The 17,863-nt window shown below is 40.8% G+C and overlaps 1 protein-coding gene across 3 annotated transcripts in view; it reads right to left on the bottom strand.

Moving 5' to 3' along the window:
- CDC14A (cell division cycle 14A) overlaps positions 1–17,863 on the bottom strand; it is a 178,175-nt gene that overhangs the window by 141,420 nt on the left and 18,892 nt on the right. For all 3 annotated transcript variants that reach the window (XM_058659654.1, XM_058659647.1, XM_036494656.2), the window contains exon 3: positions 9,739–9,814. In XM_058659654.1, the coding sequence (XP_058515637.1) occupies positions 9,739–9,780 (42 nt within the window). In that variant the 5' untranslated portion in view covers positions 9,781–9,814. The remainder of the gene's footprint in view (positions 1–9,738; positions 9,815–17,863) is intronic.

The following is a 17,863-nucleotide window of genomic DNA, read 5'->3' as shown; positions in this document are numbered from 1 at the left end:
TCTAGATATATCGATATATATATAGAGAGAGAGAGAGAAAGAGAGAGAAAGAGAGAGCGCTCTGGTATTCCAATAAGTAAATACATCTTTACAAAGGAAAAGATATTTCATGGAAGAAACGTACCACCCAGGTAAAGACATTATTTCAGGGAACAGATTTGTGAGGCTGTGGGTTAAGCTGCCAACTGCAATTCCAGCATTCCACATCAGAGCACCAGTTCAAATGCCTGCTGCTCTGCTTCCAATCCAAGTCCCTACTAGCATACCTGGGAAAGCAGCCGCAGATAGTCTGAGTACTAAGGCTCCAGGCACCCATGTGAGACACCTGGATGGAGAACAACCTGGCTTGTTCGAGCCTGGACTCGCCTCAGCTGTTGAAGCTATTTGGGGGAAAAGCCAGTAAATGGAAGATCTCTCTCTTTCTTTCCCTCTCCTCTCTCTGTCACTCTGGCTTTGAAATAAATTAAAAATAAGTCTTTTAAAAAATGCTGAAGAGGGCCCAGCGCGATAGCATAATGGCTAAAGTCCTCGCCTTGAACGTGCTGGGATCCCATACGGGCGCCAGTTCTAATCCCAGTGGCCCCACTTCGCTCCCTACTTGTGGCCTGGGAAAGCAGTCAAGAAAGGCCCAAAGCCAAGGGGACCCTGCACCCACATGGGAGACCTGGAAGAAGCTCCTGGCTTCAGATTGGTTCAGCTCTGGCCGTTGTGGGCACTTAGGGAGTGAACCATTAGACAGAAGATCATCCTCTCTGTCTCTCCTCCTCTCTGTATATCTGCCTTTCCAATAAAAATAAATAAATCTTTGAAAAAAAATGTTGAAGAACCCATAGAAAGAAATGAAGAGCACTGAAATGATAAGTTTGTGGCTAAACATAAAATAAAGGCATAATTGGGAAACAGCAAGACTTGACTCAACTGATAGCCCATGAGATGCTTTTTCAAGATTCTGCCTCCATGCCAAGTGAACATCATGCCTCTAAGCTGGACAGCTGCCTCCTGTTCCTAGGCTCCATCTCCCGGCAGTCTGGTGTGCTAATCCAGGCCTTCAAACAGATGCTTTGTAAAGTCAAGCTTTAAGGCCTGGCTTTTAGTGAGCTACTCACACTTTGTTAGAGATTCCTTGTGCTTTACCTGAAAAGCTCAGAGGACAAAAACAGTAACATCAAGAAATTGGCCCAAAACTAAATTTAAAAAAAAAAGAAAAAGGAAAAAAAACCTAATAATAATAAATAATAATAATAAAAGAAAAAATGGCCCACCCAGAAGAATACAGAGTGGAGGAGATATAGAGGAGAGGGTGCCACCGAAGGACTGTTACGACCTCCGGACCACTCGCTTGCTCTGCAATGAAGCTGCATGTGAATCAAGACAAATCAGATTCTGCAGCCGCTAGCCACTCTATGTATTACATTCCCATCTTGAAACTGGAGCAGACAGTCTACGAGGACGCAGTCAGATCTTCCATAAAACAGCAGGAGCTAACCTTTATTGGTCACCTGCTATGCTCCAGCTTCATCTGAAGCAACAGGAACAACGCCGGAGGGGTCTGATATAACCAGACACAGAGCGTCTACCAACCCAGAGCTCCTGGGCAAGGCTGAAACTAAACAAGCACACTGTGTTTTACCACAAGGACATAGCCTGGAGCCAGAGAGGGCCCGCGGTGACCATTTACACAGCAAGTGTGGGAGGCAGGAAAATCCAGGACTCTCTCCCTAAACTTGAGCATTTACCCCAAGATTGTGGTTCAGAATTTCAATAACACTCAGGTTGAGTTGGTCAATATTACTGAAATTTTTCAGAAATCATAACAAGCTAAATTTAAAATATTTGACTGAATTATAGTTCATTTTCCCCAGAGACCAATGTGGAGCCAGCCACCTGGAAGACATATCAAAAGACTTTCCTGGGCCCCAGTAACTGCAGCTGGCTCCTCACTGACACTGATACTCGTGATCCAGAGACCGCACCCTGAAGCGCACTGCTCTAAGATACTGCTGAACTCTGGGAGCTGGACAAAACAAAAAACTTCAAACTCTGCTAGTAAGAAGCTCTAAATCACACCTTTGAAAAGAGTATTTTCAATGATGTCTCTAAATACCACAGAAAACATTTATCACAATTTACATGCATTTTGTAGGTGGTATCGTCTTTGGAATAAGTTCTTTTAATGATTCTGTAATTAACACACCTTGCATGGTGCTTTTCCAAATGCTCTCAGAGGCCAACAATTTGAAGGAGTCAGTTGACAAATGAGAAAAGCACTCCCAGACCAAAGCACACCCATCTCCAACCCATTGCTCCCTGCAGGAAACTAGATCCCAGAATCCTAAGAAATGGTAATATGTAAAAGAAAGAGAACATTTAAATTTTGTGGAAATTTTAATAAACTATATAGTGGATAGGAAATCAAATTTCTTAAAATAGTGTACATGCCCAACTAAATAACTCTGTCACTTGAATGCAGCCCTTGGCAACCAATTTGCTGAATCTGCGTGCCAGGATAATGTGGCTACAAACTTCAAGATTCTAACAGCCTGAATTAAGTAGCTGTTACGTGTCAAACATAACAAACTTTCGGAATCAATGTGGGAGAGAACCGCAGTCCCCACCTTCATATGCACTCACAACCAAATGATTATCTGATACAAAAAGGTAGCCAAAGCTATCAGAAACTGAGGGAAATAACTGCATATGGGTACACTACACGCAGAGCACACAAGAATCAATGAAAGGATTTTAATTACAACCACAATAATCATTTCCTATAAAAATAATTGATAAGAATAAGACTTAACACTCAAATCTATAAATTGATACAAGCAAACCTATACAAATTCCCAGACCTATATTGCTTACCTGAGAGTCAAAGTTTTACCACTCTCATGTAACTCTCGGCAAGTGTGTAACAAATCATATGATGCTTAATGGTGCTTGTAAACCAAAGTACAATGTTCTGCTACAACAGAGCCATAAAAACTAAGACAGAACATTGACCCCAGACACACATGTTCCATCTCGGAAAAGCTCTGTGAAAAGTCGCATGCTGGTGGGTTCACTCCTTAGAATAAACAAGTCCAAGCAACTCACAAAGAAAGGAAAATGACACACAAATAACACAGCCCAGGCTATCCTTAGATTATGGTAACATGCACAAGTCATGCACTTATTCAGCTTAGGGCAGGAGAACACAAACTACATACTCATTCTGCAACAAAAGGTGATGCAATTAAGTTCTCAGCCAAAAATAAGTAACTCAATAAATAAATAAATAAATAATGAAAAAGCAAAAATAGTTAGTGGTCAGGTACAAAAAATTTAAGCAGTGTTTCAGGAAACTTGCTGTCATGCTTCAAATAAAATCTTCAAGTCATCTGGTTAGAACCCTGTGTGCCTGTGTGCGCCTGATTGAGCTCTTGGGGCAGCCTGGATAATAAGCTCTTAAATGAGGTGTACAGCCCATGCATTTCCCTACATAAGCAAGCTCTGGCAGGTGACATCAGGCAGATAAAGCAGATCACAGCCCAGGAACCAGGGTGACCAAGACATCATTCTCTTACAGATGACTAGGCCTGCCCAGAACAGCTGCAGCAATCAGCATCTCCATAGCCATCAGTGGTCATCTCATTGCAAAAGCGACAAAAGGAACAGGTCTTTCCACGACCGGCCATGACCTCTATATGTTTTACCTCCAACTTTCTCAGGAAAGGGACATTCTTGAAAATTTTCTTTGGCTGTACAAAACAAAATACGGTTGATGTTTTTATTGAGAGTGATAAGAGAGGCTGAATTGTTTCTTTACCAAGAGAAAGGTATCGGTCCCATCCACTTTGTTTCAAAACCAATGTTACTTCGTTAATGAAATGACACAACTGATTAAAGTAAAAGTCAAAATGTCAGAGAAAAGTTGCTCATAAAGATTGTTTGATCATGCTGTCAATATAGTTGTAGGTAAGGGTTCTTTTTGGCTGGATTCCTGGATGAGCAAAGGGATCCCTGCCTTACAAAGCCTGTCTAGGTTCACTCCCAAGTGAGTGAACTCTGTTACAATTCTCTGTACCTCATAAAACTACCGGAATTATCCCCAAAACATAGCTTGCTTTTCTTCCCTCAAAGCCCTTGAGCCTGAAACAGAAGTGCAGAAGGAAATTCCTGCACATTTTGTGGTTGTAATAAGGTGGTCTAATCATGATATCAAAAGTGTGCTTGCGCACAACCTTCTGCTGCAGTGGCGGATGCCTGGATTGCAGGACAGGATTCCTGCACTGATGCCTTCGGCAGCAAGGACACTGCACGCTTCTGCCAGGTGCATCTAGGGCTTCAATCCAGACCCTCACTTCCTGCTGCTTACCTCTCTGCCCCTTTATCCTGAAAAGGCTACATGGACTGTTTCGTAAATTTAAAATTCCATTTCTGCATATGTTCTTTTAGCTCTTTATGAAACAGTTCTCAAGATCAGCCATTGTCCTGTTGATTCAAATCAGCATTATTAAAAAAAAAAATCACTGCCTTAGGGCCCAGTGTGGTAGCCTAGTGGCTAAAGTCCTTGCCTTGCATCCACCAGGATCCATATGGGCACCAGTTCAAGACCCGGCTGCTCCACTTCCCTTTCAGCTCCCTGCTTGTGGCCTGAGAAAGCAGCCACGGATAGCCCAAAGTCTTGGGACCCTGAACCTGCATGGGAAACCCAGAAGAAGCTCCTAGCTCCTGGCTTTGGATTGGCTCAGCTCTGGCCTTTGCAGCCACTTGGGGAGTGGACCAGCAAATGAAAGATTTTTCTTTCTATCTCTCCTTCTCTCTGTAAATTTGATTTTCTGATAAAAAAAAAATACAAAATCTTAAGAAAAAAAATCACTACCTTAGAAAATGTCTCCTTTTGGGGCTAGTGCAGTAGAGCTTAACAGGGTATGTTCCTGCCAGTTCATGTCCCAGCTATTCTACTTCCAATCTAGCCCCATACTAATGCATCTGGGAACGTGCCAGAAAAAGCACAGCTGCTTAGGCCCCTTCCCCCAGGTGGGAGACCCAGAAGAAGCCCCTGGATGCTGGCTTCAGATCATCTCAGGTCTCACCACTGCAGCCATTTGGAGAGTGAATCAGCAGATGGAAGGTCTCTCACTCTCTCTGTTTCTCCTTCTCTCTATCTGTAACACTGCCTTCCAAGTAAGTTAAATAAATCTTTTTAACAACAAAAAGCCATATGTCTATTCTGAAGGAAAATGTGAAAACCACAAACCTTTACACTTACTTTCAAGGGTTTATGAGCCCACGAAGCACATGACTAACAATTTCCGCTCTAGATAAATGAGCACTCATCACTTGTTCCATTTTAAATGTACAATTTCACAAATTTCTCACACTTTAATGGATCTCTTTCTTAACTGTTTCCCCATCATAGAAACTAGAGACCAGAAGTAGCAAAACAGGCACCTAGTACTTCTTGACACTTATATCTTAGAGTGTATTGAAAACAATGATCAGGGATTTATTGGTGATGGTGGACTTCATTTCTGGATATTTTATCTGAGCAGATTATCTGATTGGTAATTTTGCACGGTAATCAACGCAGTTACAACTAAGACTCTTGGTAGTACAGTGTATATGGACATGGAGAAAAACAGCAGTAAGTCGCCACCTCAAATCAGCTACATGGAAACATACCTTCAACATATAAAAAATTAGACATTTGGGTATCGGATAGGATGCACAGTAAAATGTTACCTATCTTCATAAGACATGCAACCAAGGGAAAAATAATAAAAGCCTTACTGGAAGTAAAAATTTCAAAACTAGAAAATGAAAATGTAGTTAAAGGAATTATGAAATCACACAGGAGAATAATTCCAAGGTGAGTTTAGTGGTTGCAAAAATGCCAAATTACTGAGAAGAATCTTGAGGACCAAGCAAAGACCACCAGGTTCTGCTTAGGACCACTACAGCGCTTTCCATAGTGTAGGGAAGGCAAAGCTTAGCACAGGATTGAGAAATCAGCTAATAGCCAACATGTGAACATGCTGAGAGCAAGCTATCTGACACCAGTGAGGTGAGGTGATAAAAATGGACCTGCAAGTCAAGGGCATTCCAGCAAGGTCAACAGAACTTTGATTGTATTTGGTGATTGTGCTGGGCACTGGGAATACACAGAGATAATCTGGCAAGGCTCTCCATCCTATAGGAACTTCCATAGTCAAGGAAGAAAGACAGGTGTGCGCAGGTAATTATAACTCATCAACAATAGCGATCAGCATAGACAATTATAGAAAAACAAAGACGACACCTTCAAGCCAATCCAAAAGACAAGGAGATGCTTCTTTGCGGAGCCAGAATAAAATTTTAGGGAACAAGGAATCATTAAGCCAGAGGGGAAAATACATTCTATTCAAATTGGGTGTGACTAGCAAATGCATGGAATAGCAATTCATGTGGAACAAGGCTGGGTCTAGCTGAGCTGCAGTGTTCCCCAGGAAATTACTGGGGAAAGCAACAGGGATAAACTGGCAAGGCGAGTAAAAAAAAAAAAAAAAAAAAAAAAAAGCAAGACGCTGGGGACTTATGAAAATAACCAAGGGTAGAAGCAACAGACATCAGCAGGATGCCTATGGACCCAACAAATGGCAGAAAGGGGATGGTGAAGGGTCAGTCTAGAGCTCCCCATAATAGAGAGAATGGTGTGCAGCAAGGTGTCATAGGAAGGGCATATTCAAGTAGGAAAGCCTGCATCTGCCCCACTGAAACGGCACAGCCAGAGTAGCAGCAATGGTCACCAGAGTGGATGAAGCAGAAGAGCCTCGAAGCCACTGTGACACAATAAGGGGAAGTGGTCAAGATGAGGTTGAGAGTGAGCCTAGACATCTGACAGTCAGAGGTCGGGATGACCACCAAAGAAGGGAGGAAATGACACAGTCAGGAGCCAGAAAAGATAGCAGCAGCTTCACCTGACAGCCTTGAACAAGTCACATGTCTCTCCCATGCCTCCCTTTCAGTGTTCACTAAAAGGTCACTTACACTCCTAAAAGCATAGTAGACTGCTTTCCCATCTGTTTTAACACTACAAAGAGGGCATTCGTAAATTTCAGGAAAGTCTTTATTAGATTTCCTACCAGAATTCGCAATGTAACATTAGTGACCTTAATCTGTTAGGGTCTTAACAGAATATCTTCTCTCATATATATTTCTAAAACAATCCTAATTATCACCCTGTAAGAACTCTACACAGATTGACCATCTCTAATCCAAAATCCAAAACGCTTCAAAATCCGAAACTTTTGGATCAAAGGACACAACACCACAAACTGAAAATTTCATACCTGACTTCACCTGATGATACAGTCAAAATACAGGCACTCTAAAAATGCTGTATGAAACTGTCCTGGACAGGCACATCAGGTATATATGAACATAAAAAATTCATGTCAGAAATCAAGTCCCGTTTTCAAGATAGCTCCTTGAATATATGCAAATATTCCCCAATCTGAAATCGGAAACAATTCTGTCCCTAGCATTTCAGAGAAGGCATAGGCATCCGGTAATTCCTATTCCACCAATGAGGAAATGAGTTTCCATAAGGCTGAAACAATTGTAATTTTGGATTAGCAATCTAAATCTTTTTTCCACTAACAGAGAGATGCTTTATTGAGATTACGCATGTTGAATTAACATTTAGGTTTTGGAAGTTCAATCCTTCAAGCAACTACCAGAGTGTCTTCTAACTGGTCTAAAACTAAAAATGTCATTCCAGGTATCCAACACGTTCCTTGAGAACTAACGGGATTTTCTGGACTTCATTAAGTTTACATGACGTTGAAAGAATGCATCATAAGTTAAATTGAATTAAAACAAATCTTCATATATATTTCCTTCTATAGAGTAGCATACAATAAGAAAGAAATAATAGAAAACATCATTCTTAAGTCAACTCATCTATTCCTATGCAGTTATTATAAGTAAAACATTGAATCAGATCAGTGGTTTCTTCCTCCTAATGATTCCTTTCTTTTTGGTCACTCCAGACAGGATTCAACCAGGCTGGTAATTATAATAACGAGGTTACACCAACTACATACCAAGAAAGCAAAGAAATTCATAGGCCCTCAGATGTTAGAAATTAATTTCAGCCATTTATTAATTTCCCTTTCCTTGCTAATGCAACCATTAAAATGCATGTTATAGGAGCTAGAATCATGGTAGTAGGTTTAACCTCTCTGTCTGCAGTGCCACCATCCCAAATGGGCACCAGTTAAGAGTCCCAGTTGCTCTGTCACATCCAGACCCTTGCTAACAGCCTGGGAGAGCAGTGAGGATGGACCAAGTCCTTGGGCCCTTGCACCATGCAGGAGTCCCAGATGAAGCTCCCAATTCTGCCTTCAGACAGCCCAGTTCCAGTTGTTGTGACCATTTGGGCAGTGAATCAGCAGATGGAAGATCTATCTCTGTACCTCTCTCTCTCTCTCTCTCTCTCTGTAAATCAATATTTCAAATAAAAATTAATTTTTAAGAAGTTCATTCTGTATAAAAATGATATTTACTTCTTATATGATTACAAAACCATGTTTGCTAAGCAACAGACAGTAGACTGTCTCCTGAAAAACATAGATCTGCTTTAGTTAATATATCCTTCAAGATACATAGTGCTTACAATTCCTAGGAAAATTGAGTGTAACACATTGTTTGTTATATGATTATTGACTTAAAAAATCCCTTTGATATCATCCCATGACAATTTAGTGCTTTGAGATCAATAACCAAAAACTGTAACTTCGCAAATATACAATATATTGTACCAGAAATTGTCCAGACTGTTTTGTATATCTACATTCAATTAAAAACACCAAAAGAAAAATCACTGAGTAGTTAATACATACAAGTTAATATATATTTTGTAAAGCCAGTATTATTTAACCTAAAATAAAGAATAAATATCTGCCCAATATAATTCGATGATTGTCTCAAAGGGTATGCTATGTAGCATTTTACTTCCCAAACTGAAATGCCTAAAGTCTTCATTTAGAAATTGTAAAACAAAACAAAACAAAACCATAGGTAAATATTGCTTTCTACATGATGAAATAAGCTTACAAAATTAGGATTACACATGTTACCTTCCCTCATATGCTTAAAATTTAAGAGAAAATCCAATCCTTCAAGAAACTATGGATTAGGAGAAAATGAAACCTGATCTTTGTGTAATATAAAAATCTACGGGATATCCGACTTGAATTCTGTCATATCAGCTAAGGTCGTGCTCTGTAACTGTCATTCCATCAGTTTCACTTGCCTATTAACTCTACAGCGATGATTAAAAAAAAATAAACAAAAAGAACACAAACATTTCCCTCCTGACCAGACAGATCAGCATTATGCCCCAGAGGTCCAGCAACAAGGGGTCCTTTCACCACCTGGAACAGTGTCCACAAACAGAGCAGAAAAGGTTTCAGAAAAATTACCCTTAGAGGGAATTTGATAGAGACTCATCAACAATAACCTAAAAGGATTTGTGCTTTTCTTTCTTAGATTCCAATGACTTCAGCCAGCTCAAATTGCAACTCATCCTGAAAAATGAAAGAGGTTAACATCTCCTTTGTGGTATAATCAAAAGGATCAGTTTCAACTTCCAATGAACTAACTCACATAAATTTCCAAAGATCAAGATCACCTGACTATATGGTGCATGCACAGCAACCCCAGTGGACAGATTTCTTTGTTCAAACCTTTTAATAACATCACTTCAATACTCACTTTCAGCTTCTTGTTTAGTTTACAGCAATATCTGTACACCATTGCCAAGTTCAGAGGTCCAAAATCTGCATAGAAACTGAGATATAAAAAATAAACAAAAATGTAGCACTTCATTCTCTGTATTAATGCCATTCACATAAAACTTGATGGGAATCGTATTTTAGTAATTATCAAGCATTTACTGTCACTCTGATGATCTAATGTATTAATAAACTCCTTAAAAGTAAAAAGAAAAAGAAAAGAAATTTAATGTAGTACTTGGAAGTATAATGTTCAGTAACATCAAAACTTCTATTCAATTTCATTATACTTAACAATCAAATTCCAATCACATTTGGGATAAAGATCCACAATGTAACAGATCTAATTCATAGCAATCCAAATAACTCGTGCTATCACATTACTAATGCCCTCCCGTTATTCTAACCAGTCTCTTAAAAGGGAATTGTTGAGCAGTAGTTGGTTTCAATTCTTCTTATCTCATTGACATAGCATTTCAGTAACAGTACTGAAAAGCAGGCAAGCGAAGAACCACATGCGTACATGGCCCATAAGTCCTGCTGTCATTTTTTCACTACTTTTTTTTTAGATTTATTTATTTTTATTGGAAAGACAGATATATACAGAGGAGGAGAGACAGAGAGGAAGATCTTCCATCTGATGATTCACTCCCAAGCAGCCGCAATGGCTGGAGCTAGGCCAATCCGAAGTCCAGAGCCCAGAGCTTCTTCGTGGTCTCCCACACAGGTGCAAGGTCCAAAAGCTTTGGGCCATTCCCAACTGCTTTTCACAGGCCACAAGAAGGGAGCGGATGGGAACTGGGGTCTCCAGGGTTAGAACTGGCGCCCATATGGGATCCCAGGGCGTTCAAGGCGAGGACTTGAACCACTACGCTATCGTGCCAGGCCCACTAAAGAGATTTCTAGTTCTCAGATCAGAGTCATGAAGGATCTGGGAAGGAGTTCTAAATTAATGGCAAAACAGAACAGATAGCTCCAGATGTATTGGGCCCCTGACACTGGACAGAATCTGTTTGATTACTACTTAATTCTTTACACCAGTATACTCTGAATTCCAACTCCAACTGTTCCACTCAAACAGTACTTTGAATTCTCAAGTACCTGAAAACCCAGGTTTCTCCTCTCATTCTGCATCCTCCTTGAATTTTCCAAGGCTCCTCTCCCCTTCCCTAACCCCTTATGTCTCCAATCTGTGCATCTTCTCTTATCCACTGTCACAATGTAACTCATGACAATCCTGCAGAAAAGCATGTCTCCTCCACCTGAGACACAGCATCAGCCTCTTCCTTCAACTCTCTGCCGGATCCTTCCATCACCTGAAACAGGATGCCTAAAAATCAGCCTATCTTTCAAACTAACCTTCTAGGCTAAAAAAATATTTTGACTTTCCCAGTTCCTCAAGCATGAAATTTTCCTAATCACAATACAATTGACAAATAAATGCTAGATTAATTCTTAAATATCAACTAATTAATCTTTTTCTTCTCTGTGCCCACCTTAAGCAACAGAAGTTCAGATCTCTTTATTTCATACCTGCTCTGTTTAAATTCTCTCTCCTCTTCCTAACTGTCCTGTCTTAACATGTCTCAGGGCCGGTGTTGTGGTGTAGCATGTAAAACTTCCATCTGCACAAGCATCCCATGTGGGTGCTGGTTCATGTCTTGGCTTTTCTACTTCCAATCAAACTCTCTGCTAATGCCCTGAGGAAGCAGTGGAGGCTAGTACAGGTCCTTGGGCCCTGCTACCTACATGAAAGATGTAGATGAAGCTCTTGGCTCCTGGATTTGACTTAGATCAACACCAGCCATTGGTAGTCATCTGGGGAATGAACCAAAGATGGGGGGATTCCTCTCTCTCTCCCCCTCCCTCCCTATAACTCTTTCATAAAAACAAATAAATATTTTGTTTAAAACAAAGTCTCATGTCTCACATATTCTTCCATTGCTTAAAAATGTTTGAGCTTACCTGGCTGCCTTCAGATAGTTTCTCGGCCCAGGACTCACAGCCTCATACAACATGATCCTACTTTCCAGAATGACTTTATCTTTGGAATCTTTATCGCAACAAACTTGTTCTCTTCTTATTCCCAAGTACCCCATACATACTCTTATCCAACTCCCTGCCCTCTTTTTCACTTCAAACTACACTAAAGCTTCCCTAGTTCAACCCGACCTACTCCATGAAGTTTTTGCCACCACCCCATAGGGTTAACCACTTTTCTCTCAAAGTCTCAATACTCACCATCTGAGTCACTCCTGTGACCAAGCACACACAGCTACCACATACAGTACCTGTTCAACCACAATGCAAGCCTCTTTGCCAGGGACTGATGTCTACCTTACTTATAAGAAACAATAGGGAACGCGTCTTCACTATGAACAGTGGGATCACTAGTGCTCTAAATTCAGTGTAACCTAGGCTACAAGTTGACTAAATATCAACAAATTTTTTAAAAAATTGCCTACGGGCCCAGCAGCGTGGCCTAGCGGCTAAAGTCCTCGCCTTGAAAGCCCCGGGATCCCATATGGGCACCAGTTCTAATCCCGGCAGCTCCACTTCCCATCCAGCTCCCTGCTTGTGGCGTGGGAAAGCAGTCGAGGACAGCCCAATGTATTGGGACCCTGCACCCATGTGGGAGACCCGGAAGAGGTTCCTGGTTCCCGGCATCGGATCAGCGCGCACCGGCCCGTTGTGGCTCACTTGGGGAGTGAATCATCGAATGGAAGATCTTCCTCTCTGTCTCTCCTCCTCTCTCTGTATATCTGACTTTGTAATAAAAATAAATAAATCTTTATAAAAAAATTGCCTACAAAACACCCCCATGTTAGGGGTCATTTTTTTCCTACCACTCAAATTGTTATAATGAACTTTATCACTGCACTACATCAACTGTGCTAACAGTCACTTGCCCTAGATAATGAAAAAATACTGAATTTGTGATGATGTGGCTATTCTAACTCATACCGGTTGTTGACCTTGTTTCATGGCTTCTCACTTATGGTAATGTATAGTGATGGAGTCCTGGAGTCTATCATATACAGACATGGGGGTATAATGGAACATGCATGCCTGCATCCAGACGAAAGATGGATTCCCAATGAAACTGTTGGACATGTGTAGACAATGGGATGCTGGACTGTCTGACATTGTCTGTACCAACAGTGTAGGGGTACACTTAAATAAGAGACTGATTGAATTATGATTCCTTATGAAGGACTACACTACTGTAACAAAATGGGAAAAATCTGACAAGGGGTGGGAGTTTAGGGGGGAATCCCAGCCTATACAAAAAATGTATCACATAATTCAGAATTCAAAATAAAAATATTAAAATTTTTTTAAATTAAAAAAAGAAACACAAAAAAGAATACTGCATTTGCATATCTCATCCGTAATATGCACATCAACAATATTTTAGAATTTATGATCCAGGAAGCATTAAAATTAGCTGTCCCTGCCCTTGGGCTTCACGAGAAGAACTGCTTGAGTCCTCAAACAGAAAATCAGTAGACTCTATTCCCAGTCTCCTTTCTCATCTCCCCTCAAAGCAGACTCCTGTCAGAGCAGACCATTACTCAAGGACAAGACAATGAAAAAGCTGTGCCTCTTTCCAGGCCACAGCCCAAGGTCAAGGATGTGGAAAAACTAAACAAAAACAAGCAATCTCAACCCAAAGAACTTCCCAGCCCACCATATCATGATACTTAAGAGACCAGCCTTCATATCACACAAAAGGAGGGACAGGCTACAAGTTACACTAAGAAATTCATGCACTTTGCACAGCCAAGAAAAATTTAGCAAAGCCTTCAGATTTAGAATTGTGACAAAGCCATGAAGCCATCTTAAGGTCATTTGATACATCCTATCTTTACAGCGTTTCCGTTTACAAGAATAGTCATGCATTCAAAATCATTTCTATGCACAGATGTAGTTTTCTAGCCAGCTAAATAAATGCCTGAAATGTCAAAATAATTGCTAACATAGCCATAGTTACTCATATGATGCTAACTTCAGTATAAATAAAAACACCTTGAAGAAAGAGACCTTTGGCTAAGATGCTTCTTTCTAAGAATCTTCTTCATTCTCATGGGAAAAACATAAACACATTCATTATATAGACCACTGGGTGAAGGCAAATGTCAAAAGAAAAGGTTCAACTAAATTAAACATGCTAGAAGGGTTGGTGTTGGGGGACATACTCAGCAACTTGCAGTGAAGACAGAGAATGAGAGGAGTTGAACTCGGGGTAGAAGAGAAGAAATGGAAGGTCATGAACTTTAGAGAGCAAACAGGGAGAAGAGACGGTGGAGTGGCACTCTTCAGAGACTCTGTGAACGAATGCAGAGCTGAGCGGTTCCTGAGCTTGAAGTTGCTAACACTGGACAGGGTCTTCTCCATTCTGGAAATTCCCAGGAGCAGGCTTGCAGAACCACAAGCAAGTACGCCTCCCCTCCACCCTTTACCTGGGGGGCATGGGAGTACACTGGCCTCCTGTAAGCAGGGAAAGTCAGGGATATATGACTTAATTATCCCAGAAGGCCCTCAGATTCATCTCCACAGGAATAAATGAGTAAACAAATCAATCTCCCTACCACTTGGTAAATTTTCTATAACACGTCAATGAATTATGGATCAATAATGGACAGAAACTCATGCATTATTAACTGAAAACCACTATGTCTTACAATGAGTGTAAATGACTAAAAAATCAAATTTTCTCCTGTCTTGACAGGAAGATATTAAAAGAGGTAGAGTATCTTGAGTCCTGCAAGTGGGTCACTGCCTTATGGGGAGAACAAAGAAATGGAAGACCAAGAACCAAAGCAAAGAGGACCTACACATACAAGCACTGGTTCCATGGATATGAAGCTACAAGGGCCAAGAAGTCTTTTCGACATACCCAGCATATTTAACCCTTCTTACAAGACTTATTATGCTTATGTTGCATCATTACTTTTTCTTTGGTTTTTCCAATAAACTAAAATATGTTAGCCCATTCACAGAGAAATCATTGCTTGAAGCTCTGTTTTGACTTATTCTACATATTTGCAACTTTAAGTGAAAATTCTCAACCCTTCAGCAAAAAGATAAACTACACTCCAAGCATTAGTCATTCTACAAAATTTATAACCACCTCTTCTGAGTGAGGCATCACATGTTATCATATTATTCAAAGAGTATTTATAATACAAGAAAAATACATAACTGCTTTAAAGAAATTCTGTGAGATTATAAAGCATGACAACCCTCATATTGTTTTATGGCACTACAGACACTTACACTTTGTTCGTTCACTATCTCAAATATTTACTGAAAGGCTATTGATCCCAATCCATAGTTCATCCCCTGCTGAGATGGTATTATTACCGTGTGATCAATGCTGAAAGAGCAGTATCCTCCAAAGCACAGTAAGATTACACAAGTATTGGGTGTGTGTCTATAAACTCTTACAGAAGTCAATCAGCACTGCCTCTCTGCTACACAGACCACCTTATATTTTCTCTATCGATAGAATACTATCAACATGCCTCTAGTGAAACTCAGAATTATCACATTCAAAAAGGCTTAATTGTCTCCTTAATACTAACCTAAGATGAGGGCGCAAGGTTTGAGTTTTAGCTGAAACCATTACAGAATAACTACCCACAGTCCACTGATGCCAGATTTATGGGAAAAAGCCGGTTCACATCCAACAACCCTTCCTTGCACAGAGCAGTCTAGTGTAGAACTAAAGATCCCCAGAATACAAGGGTTTTCCAGATCAACTTGGTCCCTCACTATCCCTGGCGCATTAGCCTCTCTGTCTCCATATCCTCGCCTCTTAAAGGTAGCTACCAAATTAGGTGGCTCCTAAAGTTTTGCCAGCTGGTAAAACACATCACATATATAGGTCATGATATACCAGAGGAAAGAACTTTGGAAGTCACCTAATTCTAGATTCTAGAGTCTACAACTCTCGTTCTCTGTATTAGACAAGCCCATTCAATAATTCAAGGGTTTCTCCAGTGCTATTCACTCACCATGCATTCCATCCTCTCACTGCATTGGGTGAGGGTGCAGAAATATTTCCCACAATGCCTCTTCAGCAAAGGGGAAGAACTTAGCTTTCTCCTTGCATCTCACTATGCTTTCTCTATGGATGGAGAATAAAGCTAGAAAGCCCCTTTGTATATTAGTGTGCTATGGGGGAGAAGGGGATCTTCAAAAAGTTCCTGTAAAATGTATATTATGAAAAGCCCATGCATGGGTTTTAAAACTGCCTTTGTACCAATATAAACTTATCTTTTAATTCTGTTTCTCCATGAACTTTTTGAAGTAACCTCATATCATTTGTTTATCTGCATAAAGGTTGTCATTTGTTCATCCTAAAGTGTTCATCGTAACACCCCTTCCTTTGATGCATTATGCTAAATTGCAGGAAAACCCAGGTAGCTCCTATCCTGGGCCCTTACCACATGTGATAGCTCCCCCATGGCAACCTGAGTATCCCTTCTTCTACTCAGCACCTTCTTAGCCCACAGCAAGCTGCAGAGTCACCTGAGGCTTCAGCTGCTGCTTTGGTAAAATACTTAAGTGCTGCCCTTTTCCCTTAAAGCCAAACAACAGAGCAGATGGCATTCAGGAACCTGCCAGCACGTGGGTGTGTAATTTTGTGAATTCCCTCAGAGGAGTAAGTCAGTTAGTAAAAAACCCCTGCAATACTAACAAAAACAAAAGGAAACTTCTTCAAGAATGCTAAGATTAAAGTTCACTCCCACAGGCACATTCTAAGCCAGTGTAAATTAATCCCATTATCCAATAGCAGATGCTGAAGGTAAGAGAGTATGCACAAGGCTTTGGCAGGAGGGGAGGATGACAGATTCCCCACACCTGAAACTAATGCCCACAACACTGCACTAAGCAGCTGAGGCCCAAAAGGAAAACAGCTACTCTAAAACCTCCAATCTCTTATAATTAAAACCAAAGCCTTCAATCCCCTTGGCGGCAAGGGTGTGGCTCCCCAGCTCCCTTTTAACTCTCCTTTGGAGTCATTTCACCCATTTTACAGTTACTAAGCTCTAGCCTCAGGATTTCTTTTGGTTCCTGCCTCAGGCCCTTAGTTCCAGCCACTCATCTTTCAGTTCCCAGCATCAGGAACCAAAAGAGAGGGAAACTCTATCAGAGAATTCTTCCTTATCCCCACCACATCCCTATCTTTCTAACCCCTCTTCTACACACACACACACACACACACACACACACACATCGGCTCCACGCTGCCAGGTACTTTAAAAGAACTGTAAGTCTTTAGAGTACCTTCAGGTAATCTTACATCTGAATGCTTAATTAATGTCCTAATTGCTGCCCACTAGACCATAAACCATGAGATCAGGGCTGGGTTTACATTTGCTCACTAGTGTATCTGCAGCACCTGGCGCAGACATGACTGAGTAAATAAATGAAAGATTGCTATCTGTTGATATGCCAAAACACTTCCTTCTTATCATCCTAAACTATGTGCCAGTTTAAACACAGAGAAGAGAGAGCACAGACCACATTTTATAAGCTTCGGGTACAAAATAAGACTGGATAGACAAAATAACTCAAGAAGGAAGGGCCAGTAAAAGAACAGATAATGGCAATATCATCCTCCCTGTAACACAAGGTTAGGGCCCTTCCCACTGCCTTCCCCTTCAGCTCTATCTCTTGATAACTGGAACACTCTAAGTAAAGCCTGCTACAGAAGTAATTTACCCCCAACCTGGAAGAATTTACTTCAGTCATCAATTTGCTCTTGTCATCAATCCAATCCCTTTATTTTGGGGAGCTCCTTCAACTTTGTGAATCTGAACAAATTAAAGTCAGCCTAAGCCTTTCCCTTCAGGCTGTTGAGAGCTACAGGCACCAGCTCTAGGCCACTGTGATACAAACCCCAATATCTCACTCCAAAGAAAGGGCTGAACCAAACCAGTGGGCACTGTTCTACAAGCCCATCTGCCTCCCAGTAGGAACCTGTCATCCTTTTTCTTTAGCTCACACTAAGCAGGTAGATGACAAACAGATGAACAGCAGATAGATATTAACATATTAGATTAATTCCACTCCTGGGAATCAACCACTTGACC

The sequence above is a fragment of the Ochotona princeps genome, chromosome 2 (genome assembly GCF_030435755.1).
Source record: "Ochotona princeps isolate mOchPri1 chromosome 2, mOchPri1.hap1, whole genome shotgun sequence".
NCBI classification, from domain to species: Eukaryota; Metazoa; Chordata; class Mammalia; order Lagomorpha; family Ochotonidae; genus Ochotona; species Ochotona princeps.
This window is presented reverse-complemented; position numbering and strand designations above follow the sequence as displayed.